Source organism: Moschus berezovskii, chromosome 2 (genome assembly GCF_049115385.1).
Source record: "Moschus berezovskii isolate FMDL1 chromosome 2, NW_MosBer_1.0, whole genome shotgun sequence".
Lineage (NCBI taxonomy): Eukaryota > Metazoa > Chordata > Mammalia > Artiodactyla > Moschidae > Moschus > Moschus berezovskii.
The window spans coordinates 5,227,171-5,241,687 of NC_142461.1; the positions used below are offsets into that span (position 1 = coordinate 5,227,171).

General features: G+C 38.8%; 1 protein-coding gene across 4 annotated transcripts in view; it reads right to left on the minus strand.

Moving 5' to 3' along the window:
* Window positions 1-14,517, minus strand: part of USP48 (ubiquitin specific peptidase 48) — a 74,947-nt gene that overhangs the window by 24,488 nt on the left and 35,942 nt on the right. For 2 of the 4 annotated variants that reach the window (XM_088843377.1, XM_088843380.1), the window contains 6 exons: window positions 13,020-13,145; window positions 12,177-12,326; window positions 8,480-8,677; window positions 7,586-7,700; window positions 6,725-6,855; window positions 1,931-2,002 (listed from right to left, as the gene is read on the minus strand). In XM_088843377.1, the coding sequence (XP_088699503.1) occupies window positions 1,931-2,002; window positions 6,725-6,855; window positions 7,586-7,700; window positions 8,480-8,677; window positions 12,177-12,326; window positions 13,020-13,145 (792 nt within the window). Of the gene's footprint in view, window positions 1-1,930; window positions 2,003-6,724; window positions 6,856-7,585; window positions 7,701-8,479; window positions 8,678-12,176; window positions 12,327-13,019; window positions 13,149-14,517 lie in introns of all 4 variants that reach the window. The other 2 variants (XM_088843379.1, XM_088843376.1) reach the window with 1 other exon arrangement.

The window sequence follows — 14,517 nt, forward strand, 5'->3', positions numbered from 1 at the left end:
CCAGGCTTCTCTGTTCACGGAATTCCCCAGGCAAGAATACTGCAGTGGGCTGCCATTTCTTCCTCCAGGGGATCGTCCAGATCCAGGGAACAAACCTGCATCTCCTGCAAGGGCAGGCAGTGAGTTTGTGTCCAGAAAGACGGGCGTGGAAGTATCACTCATGTGACAACTACTATCACCAAGGACTCTATAAAAAAATCACTGATTTCGGGACTTCCCTGGCGGTCCACTGGTTAGGACTCTCTGAGTCCAACGCAGGGGGCAAGGATTCTGATCCTTGGTTGGGGAACTAAGACTGTGCACAGTGCAATCAAAAAAGAAAACAAGGTGTGGATGAGGGCAAGGGTTAGGCATCAAGTATGGTCCCTAAGGAGGCAAGGAAGAACTAACATAAGGAGCTGATTAGGACTGACAAGAATTCAGAGCACTAGTCCCAGTCATAAAAAAAGAATGAAACAGGACTTCTCTGATAGCGCAGTGGGTCAGAATCCACTGCCAATGCAGGAGACGTGGGTTCGATCCCTGGTCAGTGAAGATTCCATACACCTTGGAGCAATGAAGCCCGTTTGCCAAAACTACTGGGTCTGCGATCTAGAGCCTGAGAGACACAACTGCTGAAGCCCGTGTGCCCACAGCCTGTGCTCCCAAGGAGACGAGCCACTGCAACGGGAACCCAAGCAATGCAATGAAGACCCAGCACAGCCAAGCATGGAGAGTGAAATAAGGCCACTGGCAGCGACGCGGACGGACCCAGAGATTATCGTATTAAGGGAAGTCAGACAGACAAATATTATATGATACCACTCTTATGTGGAATATAAAAAATATTACACACATGAACTTACTTAACAAATAGACCCACAGACAAAAATATGGTTACCAAAGGGGAGGGCAGAGGGAGGATAAATAAGGAGCTTGAAACCAGCAGATACATGCTCCAACATATAAACTGGATAAACAGCAAGTGCAGGGAACTATGCTCAATAGCTTACAGTAACCTATAATGAAAAAGAATACATACGAACATATTCACATATGCAGAATCAGTTTGCTGTACACATAAAAGTAACACAAAGCAAGACATTAACTATATTTCAATTAAAAACAAAAATTCTGAGTATTTTCAATATGTTAACATACAACCAGAAATGCAAACAGGGGTTAAGAGATTCACCACTGTCTCTGCGGCCAGTTTTTCCCAGGGGAGGTAGGGAGCGGGAAGGGAAAGAAGGAAGGAAGAGTCAGTGGGGAACTGATTCAGTAGAAGGCTTTGAGAAGGAGATAACTTTCTGGCTTTCAGAGTGCTGACAATGGGAAACCATACGGTATATATAAGGAGTAACTCTCCAAAGGAAAAAAAAAACAAAACTCATCTATTACAAGTGAGCTCTCATTAAAACCAAATACATACATAAACAAATACATAGGATTAATAAAGATTTGGAAACTGTTACTCAGAGGTTACATACTACACAGTAGCCAGTCAATCAGTGTCTAAGAAACCAAACCAGAAACAGTCCTAAGGGGAATATAAAAATGCTGTCTTCAAAGTGTTCAAAATTGGACAATGACATAGACACAGAAATGGGAAATAACTGAAATTCTCCTTCAAGCTCAGGAAGTCCTTCAATGTGACAAGTGACAAATTTCCTCCTCTAAAACATGGGGAAATTCTATCTTGCTTTATTTACAATTTTTCTTGTGAGGAGAAGGGACAAGGAGTGAGGGGCACTGGCATGAAGGCAGGCAGCAGATGCCAACCGCTGAGGAGAGTAAGAGAACAGAACCATTAGATCACGACGGTTTAGAAAACCACTTGCTCTACCATGTCTTCCATATTAGGGCCTAATCTCTGAGTATAAAATATTTTTAACAAAATATTTATGATATGCTAAACACTAACAAAGGAAATCTTACACTTTTGGCTTACCATGTGGGCACAGAATGTCTTCATTAAAATTCAATTCCTCCTCCTCCTCCTTTCGTTCTTCCTTTGATTCATCTAATCAAAAGATATACACATAATAACTTCTCCAGCTGATACATTTAAAGTTCAAAGGAGCAAAGACACTCCTCTATATAGCTTCAAACACAGAAAACTTTAAAACATTCTAAAAATTTGGCCCAGGTTATTCTGACACAGTTGAGCTAAGAAGTGTTTCATCTTTCCCTTAAAAGGAAAGAACAATTTCTGAATTGTAGTTTTACTTTCTAAAGATTTGGGTTATGTAACAAAATATGCATTTTTTTCAAACTGAAAAACAATTCACCTATTTTTCCACCTAGGTACTTAGAATACTGTGTCACAAACCAGGATAATCATATACATGTCATGTTACTTTCATCCATCGATTCTTTAGGCAACAAGAGAAAGCTTCAGAAGGCTAACGAAATAAAGATTCAACTTTTAATGTTAAATATACATAATTAAAACACTCCTTTTCCTATCACCAGTTCTCTTACAATGGCTGCTTTTCCTACTTGTCTACACTGTGACAATTGTCAATCTGTGGTTGTGTATACCAGGGAATAGGATCAGGTAAAACAAGTCCTAAGCGCCAACAGATTAGAATAGTGATTCATGGATTTTCCACATTAAGCACATAACACACTTTTGATATACTTAACATATATAAAGAATATTTACTGAAAATTATATTAATAAATTTAAATTAAAATTTATTAGTCATTAAAAGCTCAAGTAGGAAAAAAAAAAGTTCAAGTGGAAAAATGGGCAGAAACACATGACCAGGTAACTCTGTCTCCTGTCTGTTTCTCAAGCTGGGTCACACAACGTGAAAATTAGGCAAAAGGCAGGTACTGCATCTGTGTTTACAAACTAACTGTAAAAAGCTGAAATAAGTTAAACAAATATATACATTCTCTCTATATATACACAATGTATATTATATACAAACATTGAATATATAATATATTCAATGTATATTATATATAATCAGTTCAGTTCAGTTGCTCAGTCGTGTCTGACTCTTTGCGACCCCATGAATCACAGCACCCCAGGCCTCCCTGTCCATCACCAACTCCGGAATTCACTCAAACTCATGTGCATCAAGTTGGTGATGCCATCCAGGAACCTCATCCTCTATCGTCCCTTTCTCCTCCTGCCCCCAATTCCTCCCAGCATCAGGGTCTTTTCCAATGAGTCAACTCTTCGTATGAGGTGGCCAAAGTATTGGAGTTTCAGCTTTAACATCAGTCCTTCCAATGAACACCGAGGACTGATCTCCTTTAGGATGGACTGGTTGGATCTCCTTGCAGTCCAAGGGACTCTCAAGAGTCTTCTCCAACACCACAGTTCAAAAGCATCAATTCTTCGGTTATCAGCTTTCTTCACAGTTCAACTCTAACAGCCATACATGACCACTGGAAAAACCATAGCCTTCACTAGATGGACCTTGGTTGGCAAAATAATGTCTCCGCTTTTTAAAATGTTATCTAGGTTGGTTATAACTTTCCTTCCAAGGAGTAAGTGTCTTTTAATTTCATGGCTGCAATCAGCATCCACAGTGATTTTGGAGCCCAGAAAAATAAAGTCTGACACTGTTTACACTGTTTCCCATGAACTGATGGGACCAGATGCCACGATCTTAGTTTTCTGAATGTTGAGCTTTAAGCCAACCTTTTCACTCTCTTTCACTTTCATCAAGAGGCTTTTGAGTTCCTCTTCACTTTCTGCCATAAGGGTGGTGTCATCTGCCTATCTGAGGTTATTGATATTTCTCCCAGCGATCTTGATTCCACCTTGTGCTTCTTCCAGCCCAGCGTTCCTCATGATGTACTCTGCATATAAGTTAAATAAGCAGGCTGACAATATACAGCCTTAACGTACCCCTTTTCCTATTTGGAATCAGTCTGTTGTTCCATGTCTAGTTCTAAGTGTTGCTTCTTGACTTGCATACAGGTATCTCAAGAGGCAGGTCAGGCGGTCTGGGATTCCCATCTCTTTCAGAATTTTTCACAGTTTATTGTGATCCACACAGTCAAAGGTTTTGGCATAGTCAATAAAGCAGAAATAGATGTTTTTCTGGAACTCTCTTGCTTTCTCCATGATCCAGCAGATGTTGGCAATTTGCTATCTGGTTCCTTTTCCTTTTCTAAAACCAGCTTGAACATCTGGAAGTTCACCGTTCACTTATTGCTGAAGCCTGGCTTGGAGAATTTTGAGCATGACTTTACTAGCGTGTGAGATGAGTGTAATTATGCGGTAGTTTGAGCATTCTTTGGTGTTGCCTTTCTTTGGGATTCAAATGAAAACTGAACTTTTCCAGTCCTGTGGCCACTGCTGAGTTTTCCAAATTTGCTGGCATATTGAGTGCAGCACTTTCACAGCATCATCTTTCAGGATTTGAAATAGCTCAACTGGAATTCCATCACCTCTACTAGCTTTGTTTGTAGTGATGCTTTCTAAGGCCCACTTGACTTCACATTCCAGGATGTCTGCTCTAGGTGAGTGATCACACCATGGTGATTATCTGGGTCATGAAGATCTTTTTTGTATTATTCTCCTGTGTATTCTTGCCACCTCTTCTTAATTTCTTCTGCTTCTGTTAGGTCTGTACCATTTCTGTCCTTTATTGAGCCCATCTTTGCATGAAATGTTCTCTTGGTATCTCTTAATTTTCTTGAAGAGATCTCTAGTCTTTCCCATTCTGTTGTTTCCCTCTATTTCTTTGCATTGATCACTGAGGAAGGCTTTCTTATCTCTCCTCGCTATTCTTTGGAACTCTGCATTCAGATGTTTATATCTTTCCTTTTCTTCTCCGCTTTATATACATTCAATTTATATTATATATACACATGCAATGTATATTTTATATATACACACATATATATTCAATGTATAAATATATGCATTCAATGAAATTTAGTCACTAGATTTTAAAACACTGAATGCCTTGGTAAAGGAAGATCCACAACTGTGCCAATGGAAGCATCATTCTGAAAACCCACTATTTACAGGGATATCTGGTAGAAAGACTTTGTTCTGTTCTGTTCTGTTCAGTCACTCAGTCGTGTCCGACTCCTTGCGACCCCGTAGACTGTAGCCTACCAGGCTTCTCCGTCCATGGGATTCTCCAGGCAAGAATACTGGAGTGGGTTACCATTTCCTTCTCCAGGGGGTCTTCCTGACCCAGGGATCGAACCCGGGTCTCCCGCATTGGAGGCAGACGCGTTAACCTCTGAGCCACCAGGGAAGCCCCACTCTACCTAACTTCAAGCTTTTAAAATCTTTGAATGGAGGAAGAGGGAGATAGGAAGTATTTTATTACTCTGGAAGCAACATGAACCTGTTTTTAATCTAGGACACCAAGGCATTTTATATCATGGCATCAAGTTTTACTTAAAATGAAGGTTCGCTGGAACCCAAAAGGGGACACCAGTGTATGAGACAGAAAGGGAGTCAGGGACCCAGAGAACAGATGGTGGTGCCAAAGGGAAGAAAGGTGGGGAGGGATGGGACAAGGAGTTTGGGATGATCAGACCAAGCTTATACATATGAAGTGGATGAACAACCAGGTCCGCTGTTTAGTACAGGGAACGGTATTCCACATCCCGTGATAAACCACAATGGAAAATAATATGAAGAAGAATGCTGCGTGTGTGCATAGCTGAACCACTTTGCTGTGCCCAGGAGACTAACACAGACAGTAAATCAACTACACTTTACTGTAAAAAAAGAAAAAAAAGATCACTGATATATATAAAAAGGCTCAAAAGAATACAAGATATTGAATACCCGGGGTCACACGACACATTAAAAGTAAGGCTTTCAATCTTTGTTTTTACTGAAGTAGTTGATGTACAACATTATGGAAGTTTCAAGTATACAGCATAGTGATACACAATGTAAAAGTCATATACCATATATAATTGTTACAATACATCAACTGTATTTAAAACTATCTTTTCAAAAACAATACAAGATAAAATTGAAACTAATGTTAACTTCATGAAGTATACAGCACAACAAAATACATTAACAAAAAGAAAAACACTCTTCAAATTTTTAAATATTAAAAAAAAAAAAATCAGTTTAATTTTAATAGTGGCTTTGGGCTTCCCTGATAGCTCAGCTGGTAAAGAATCCGCTTGCAATGTGGGAGACCTGGGTTCGATCCCTGGGTTGGGAAGATCCCAAGGTCATTCACTTAACAAACTCAGTCTTTCAGTATGGCTAGTAAACTATACATTGGTCAATTTGCAACAGACTTTTCTTAAAAACTTTAGCTGGAGCAAAATTTAAAATAATTTTTCTTGGGACTAATTAGAGGGACCCAGAGCCCAAAGCAGGTCAGAGGTTATGAGGAATGCCCCTTGCTCACTTTCAATAGCTTACAAATCTTTTATTTGTTCTGAGACATTTTTGAGCGCTTAAGGCATTACATGGAAGGAATTGAAAAGATTTTGAAGGTGTCAGTGTTAGTCGCTCAGTCGTGTCTGACTCTTTGTGACCCCATGGACTGTACAGTCCGCCAGGCTCCTCTGTCCATGCGATTCTCCAGGCAAGAATACTGGTGGAGGTAGCCATTTCCTTCTCCAGGGGATCTTTCCGACCCAGGGATTGAACCCAGGTCTCCTGTATTGCAGGCATATTCTTCACTGTCATCAAGGAAGCCCCAAAACAATTTTACCACAAACAAGGGCTTACAATGGTGGTATAAATCACAGCCACCTACGAACAGGTTTTATTGATAAATATTACCTTTACTCAAGGTGCTGCCATTCATTTTCCCATTGCTTTGGTCTGCGTCGCCATCTTGCTCATCAAGCTGCTCAAGAGCCAGCTGGCGCCAGCTGCGTAGGGAGGACTTCCCCACCCAAAACCCGCCACTGCTGCGGAGGAAAGTGAGGGCACAAAGTTAGGCAAGCAGCACTCCTGATGCCCTTCTCCCCCTCCTTATGAAGATCACAGCGAAACTGAACCCGAAGCTCAATCTTTGCTTCTGTGCGTTTACACTTTTTTAACCCATTGTGGCCATTTCTACTCCTCACTGCTAAACTGGGCTTCCCTGGTGGCTCAGAGGTTAAAGCATCTGCCTGCAATGCAGGAGACCTGGGTTCGATCCCTGGGTCAGGAAGATCCCCTGGAGAAGGAAATGGCAACCCACTCCAGTATTCTTGCCTGGAGAATCCCATGAAGGGAGGAGCCTGGTGGGCTACAGTCCACGGGGTCGCAAAGAGTCGGACACGACCGAGCGACTTCACTCACTCACTCACTAAACTCCAAGTAGTCAGACGTGCACTTTGTTAACTTTTTTACTTCAGCCTCTCTCAAGGGGACACCCCAAGGTCTGCCAGAATGGTATTCCAACATCAGCATTTCCCGATTCCTCAACACAGGTGAGCACCCAGCCTGCTTCGACCTTTGTAATGGACAGAATACAGCCAGGGGGGCTGCCACTCAGTTCTATTTTTGCCTCAGTGGTGATCACTGCAAAATTTAATCTGGTGTGGCTAATCACTCATTACCTTCTTTCTTCCGAAGATCCCACGTCTCTATTATCCATAAATGATAAGCTACTTGGTTTTTAGCCTATGAAACATATACACCATGTTAACATACCTCTTTACTGTTGCTTTAAGCAGATTATTTACAGTTTTATAATCTTCATTTAGTTGGTTCTTCAGACGCAACACACGACAACGTTCTACTACACATTCCTTACACAGGGCTTTCACTGAGACAGAGAAAACGAAAGAAAAGACAGTGTATTCACAGACAGATTTTCTGTGATGAAAATGTTTTCAGCACTTCGTGAAGCAATGAAGACTTTTAACCCAAAGTCACCAATTCTGACAATTCAGCAAACTGGTATATGACCTAAGTTATGTTGGTGACATGAACATCAAGGCAGCAATAGGGCAATCCTGCATAAGGAACCATCGGTTATAAAACGGTAGTAATGTGCTTTGACTGTCTGTGTCACAAAGGAAAACCTTTACAAGATTCCGATCCAAGTTTTGCCAGACCACCATCAAATAAAGGAGGCTGTAAGAGGGGAGAGTGACTGATATATCTGACAATTCTAAATGTCACGTTAATTGTTTAAGACCGTCATGTGGATATCAACCAGACCAATACCGTGAAGGGGACTGAATAAAATAACAAAACAGTACTAGATGGCTTTCTCAAATGTATCCTATTTTGTCTGCTTTGTCAGAAAACAAAACAAAACTGAATAAGCAGTATCAGTTTCTTTTCTAACGTCGTAAATACACCATGTATAATGCTTCTTAACTTCTACTTTAGGTAGCAGATCCTTTCTGCAAAGTACACAGAAGATGAACTCTAAGCACAATTTTAGTCAAATGATCACGAAGACCGTATGAGGAGCAGTGATGCCCCAACATGCCACACAGACCCAGCACCGAGAATAAACAAACACTGAAAAAAAGATTATATGATGACGACCTAATGCAGCACTCCTTTTTAAGCAGAGAAGACAGCTCAAATTACCAGTTAGTCTTGGCCCTCCTCCGTATCTACTGTAGAAAATGTCAGCCGCATATTCAGATATTCTCTTCATAATCGATATTTTATCGGGATGAAGCTTGTCGTGGGAACACAGGCAAGCATGATTATCAATAGGCTTGGTAGGTGTTGACTCGTCCAACCACTTCTGCAGCCACTCAAGAGAGACAAATTCATAGGGCTCTGAGGAAGAAAGCAAGGGAAAGAGCCTATGTATTTTTACAGCCTTTTGACTGAATGACACATTCATTTTCCTCAAAAGACAATGCAAACTCTTTCCAAAGTTAGCAGAATCAAGACGACTCATTGTTCAGGGAAGATGTCTGATGAGTACAGCACAAAGCACCATTTAACTACCACTCAACTGAGTTCCAGGAGCTGTGCACGGTGCCCTGTAAGATCGGCTGGTATTATTAACCACATTCTACAAAGGAGGCTTCCACAGAGAGAAGTGTCTTGCTTGATAGCACAGCAGAGCTCTGATCAGGACACCCAAGCTTGGTGACAAGCCACACTCAAAGCTAGCTCGCAAAAAACATAGTCTCACTCCCATAGTGATTTTCATAAACCTATCATCCATGTGTGATACACAACTGAAAGTTAAAATGAGAAGTCTGACTAGGTCTTAAGTTAAAAAATTAACCTCACTCAGCTACAACCGCACAAGTCCATTTAAACACCGGAACTTTTCTTCATCCAAGATGACACTGACATTGGTTAAAAGGTAGTTGATTCCCCACACAAATCCATATTATGTATCTCAAGAAATTAAGCTATGTTAAGCAACTTCTTGGGTGAAGTGCGTCAGAGTCAACTGTGTCAATTCCAAAGTTGGAAAAATTAAGATACAGCCAGACACCTGAAAATGAGTTTTAATTTGGGAAAACAGAGCCCCAGAGTTCCGTAAAAGCCAAAATTAAAGATAAAGGGCCAGCTTTGATTACTTACAAAGATCTCCAGTGAGTCCCAGCATAAAACATAGAAGAAAACATACAGAGGTTGAATTTATATATTTGTATTATGATACTATTTCTGATGAGATCTGAGGGATAGACAATTCAACTCAAAAGCCCATTTTGACCAATTTCATACTTCCCTGAAATTTACAAGTCTGAAAACTAAGTTCAGTGTAAAACATTTCAATTTTTACAAAAACAAAATTCAGAACTGTTGGATCCTTCATTTGTGCTAAAACTGTATATCGTAAACTGAGAGCCTCGCAACTGATTGGTCAGCTCTGACACAGCTGCAGAGGAAGAGCCCAGGACCATAAGTTGAGTCCAAGTTCTGCCACCAAGAAACTGAACTTGAGCAAGTCACTTGAACTCTCTATGCTTCAGATCTTTTACTTGTAAAATGAAGGTAATAATACCTGCCTTCCACCTACCTCACAGGGATGCTGCTGAATGTAAAAGATAAGATATGTGAAGCATTTTGAGCTTTGTTGAAGGAAAAGAGATACAGAAAAGTTAATCGTATATTTGCACAATATATAAAAGTGGAGACCTTAAGACTCAGCACAGGTAACATGACTGGGGCATTTTACAATACATAACGGTATGGAATGGTCTCTATCCAAAAGAGCAAAAAAGAAGTCTTAGCATAGTTAATCTTTTCCCAAGGAGAGTTCCCATTGGTTAAACTTTCAGCAATCTCAAGGTTATCAATACAAGATATGAAGATGAGAAAAACCTTGAAAGAGCTATATCAATTTCTACCAAGAGTCTCCCTAACGACTGGGGTCTACACTAAACAAAGACTCCTGGCAGTTTCTCAAAGATGTTCTTCATTATTGTGTTTCCAAAGCCAATGGATAATCAACTAACAAACAGGAGAAAGAACTCTGTCAAGTTGGGATAACAAACTATGTAAAAATCTCAGCATCTGATGAAGTGAGAAAACTATTAAACTATTTACCAAAGGAAAATGTATACTATGGTTCAAAGTTATTTATATACAGTTTTAAATGCCTGGATTTTAAACAGGAATTTTTCTTTTGAAAAGGGATGAAGTCTAGAAAGACCATGGCATCAAAAATTTCTGAAAGAACTTACCTAGAGATAATTTAGGATTATTAAAAAATAATTTATTTCAATTTAAATAAAAAGGGCCAAAAGCGTTATGGTTCCTGGTGAGGTTCATATTTTATAGTAAATGACCCTTCTTTCAATATGTTCACAAAGATTTAGGAAACAATGTAACAAGATTTGATTGGCAGCACAAAACCATGGTCATTAATTTTGAGATCAACAATATTTTAGGAAAACATGGACTTTCTACCATGTATGCTTATTGAAAATACAAAAAATAATAAAATTCATAACTGGCAAGAGTATTGATAACATATATACATATTCGAAGAACTTAAGTACAGCTTCTTACAGGTGGAATGAAAATAGCCAAGAGGAGTACGGTGTAAATTTGAAACATAACATCTTTGGACCATGAGGTTTTAAAGCGTGACTCAAAAATAGCATTTTAGTTTATAGACCCAGTAACTCCTTTCTCTTGTCCTGTGAACCCAGGAAGCTAGGAAAAAAGTCCAGAAAATAGATTTCGAGGTACCAATCCCTTTGAATAAATTTAGAGATTTGAATTACATGTTCACTTCCATACTGTTTCCAGTAAAATTAAGGTCAATCTAATTCTTTAAGATAATCCCAACTCTTGAAACAGAGTGAGAATAACTAGTTACAAAGAAAGCTGAGAATCAAATTAAGGTACAGTTTAGACAGAACTTTTGAGAGATATTCTTACAGATGTAGCAGCTGATACTCATTTTTTGCTTAAAGTTATACCAGTAATGGAAAACTGAGATATCAAAACAACAAAACCACAAGTACAATTATGCTTGAGTATTTACTCTCTAAAATTAGTAAAACTGTCTCTTTTTTAAGTAGGAGCTGGGTATGGGGAATTGCCTATGAAATGACAGAAAATATATTATACAAAAGGCATACCAGCCTTAAAAAGTTGAGGTTTCCTTTATGAGGTACTAGATAAACTTGAATAAACATACATAGTAAAAGAACGAGCTGGACTGTGTGGGGTAATTCTTAAGAAATTAGGTGTCAGCAAAAAGCTTTCCTATTCTTACACTACTTGATATTCAATTTCAGAATAACAGTATCATAAAAAGAGCACTCATATAAAAGAATGCCTGTTAATTCTGATAGTGCACAAAGTATGCAAGGAAACAGACTAGGCAAGTTGCTTCCATTGCAGCCTGATCAGATTTTTTCTTTTAAAAGTAAGCTGCTGCTGCTAAGTCACTTCAGTCGTGTCTGACTCTGTGTGACCCCATAGACAGAAGCCCACCAGGCTCCTCCATCCCTGGGATTCTCCAGGCAAGAACACTGGAGTGGGTTGCCATTTCCTTCTCCAAAAATAAGCTAATGTCTCACAAATTAGAAATATCTGTAAGAGTTATATATGCAGAGTGCTGACCTAAACCTCATCATTTATTAAGAGCTTCCCATTTTTAAAAACACATGATAAGAATTATACGGAATGCTACACACTGGGTTAACGCTGGTTTACACAGTAAGTGTAGAGGGCATAAGTTGGCATTAATGGATTATGAGTAAGGAAGGGCAGGGGAACATTGTTCATATACACTTGTGGACATGAAAGAAACAAGGCACTTAATGGGAACAGTGCTGTCCCAGAATATCTTACAGACCAGCTCCAGCAGGTAACCTTTGGTACAGCTCCTTAACTTCTTCGTGCTTTGCTTTTCCTTTATCCACACTCTGCTTACGCATCTCGGCCATTTCCACACACCACTCCTCAAATTTGGAATTATCTCGATCCACCAGCTCCTGAAGAAAGGCTATACAGAACAGAAAAGACAAAAAACCTTTATCCTGTTTTCCAAAGACCAAGAACCGTGCTGAACTCTAAATTACATCAAATACAGGCTGAGATTTTGGCAGCAACTTCAGACTGCAGTTGCCCTCCCACCTGTGGGCAGAAGTAAAGCTGAAGACAGCGCCTAATAATACCAGGGAGTTCCTCGACCTGGTCTTCATAGTATCAGCCAACTGGAAACATCCAATGAATCAGAAACACCACTCAAAACAAATGGTGCCACAGAGCACAGTACAGTTCTACTCGGTAAAATGACAACTAAAGACTGCCTTCAGGCAAGCAGTAGCTCTTCCTTAAAAAAAAAAAAAAAAATTAAACCTAGAAGATTTATAAGTGGCTAAACCCACAACTGCTTTACAAGCTGAACAAAACAGAATTGAACTGCTCTTTAAATTTGTCTTTATTTTCCAAAGGAATTTCTTTTTTTCATTGCCTTTGCTTTTTTTTAGGGAGGTCAGTGGAATAGCTCTGTGAAAGTCTCCTTTATTTTAAAAAATTCATCACTTTAAATCAAATTTATGATTATGTGCACTTTTACCACTTACCATATACACAGTCAACCTATCATAACAGAAAAAGTCACCTGTTCTAATCATTGATCTTGAAGCAAGGTATTCAAAGATCTTGCCTTAAGTAACCCTGGAAAACCACGTACCTGGTACCTGAATAGTCGTGCTGGGCCTTTCCTGAGTCTGTAGTCTATACACCAACATGTATGCATTTCGAGAGCAGTGAGTTCCTTTGCCACACTTAGGTTTACGTGTCTGGGACTTGGAAGGTTCTGCTGAGGTAAGAGAAATCAAAAGATGATTAAATTAGAATTCCTATCATTTCTTCATTCTTTTGTAGGGGAGGGCAAGTGGTGGGGGTGGTGGTGGTCCTAGATATCATCTGTCTCCCACTTTACAAAACAAAGATATAACCTCCTATCCCGTGACAAGTCTTATCTCATCAAAAGATTTATTCACAGTAAAATTTTGTTGTGTTCAATCCTTTTAAAACCTGTATTGGTTTTATTAAATATATAGGAATATTTATTTAAAATGAAACAAAACAAAACCAAACCCTCAGAACACTTTCTAACTTTCTGAGCTTTACAGTTACAGAATACTTATTATATTCCATCAGAATAAAATTCTCTTGGGCCTGTGTGATGGAAACACTAGTACAGGACAAAGAGGAAGTATTAAAAAAAGTACTGTCATTAAAAAAATGTCAGTTCATGTAACTTTGAGAAGAATGATGCGGATGCATGGAATCTCTATGTTACAAAATTTCATTTGGATACAAGAGTAATAATGCTGCAGTTTGTTTCAATATTTATAATTTGTCAGAAGTTTCATTATTGGGAGCTACTTATATCTACAATGAAAAATCCTGGATTTTAAAGTGTGAAGTGAAACACAAAAGTTGTTCAATATTTCTCAGAGAATCAGGAGTAAAAAAGCTTAAAGACTACAGCAGCAGGGAATTAAAAATCTCAGCATGTAAAAGGAAAAGCTGTTGGGCATTTCTAACTAAAAACTATTAACATTTAAGATGTTCATTAATTTGTGTAAGATGGAATATAAAATGATTCATAAATGTTCACGAGAGAATATAATAATGAACGACTAATGGAATTTAATAAGGATTTTCTATTTTTGAACAAACAGATAAAAGTAGCAATGTAAGCTGCCTATAACGAGGCCTTAAAATACTGGAATGGGATCCTAACATCTAGAGTCTCTTCCTCTTGAAATATTCTAAAATTTAAGACTACCAATTATGGAGAGCCTTAACAATGCTTTTAATCCTACGATTTTCTTACTAAAAATGAAACAGATCAAAAAAACTCAGTAGAGAACAGTTAAATAAAACTAAAGTTTAATTATTTACAATTTAAAGCTAAATGTCAATTTTGTTCCTACTAAGAATATCACAATAAGAAAAAATATAAGCAAATGTTAATTAAGAGCCTGAGTATTACTTAGGTAAAGTGGGAGCAAGATTGTTATATATCTAAAATGTGACTTAAAATTAGAAAATACTTGTAGCATCACACCTGGCTGGAGCACTACTCACAACTGGTAAGCCCAGCACACCTCCCACTTTCACTTTTCAAGCTCTACAGAGGTACAGCTGATGAACAAAAATGGTGTACATTAAAAAAA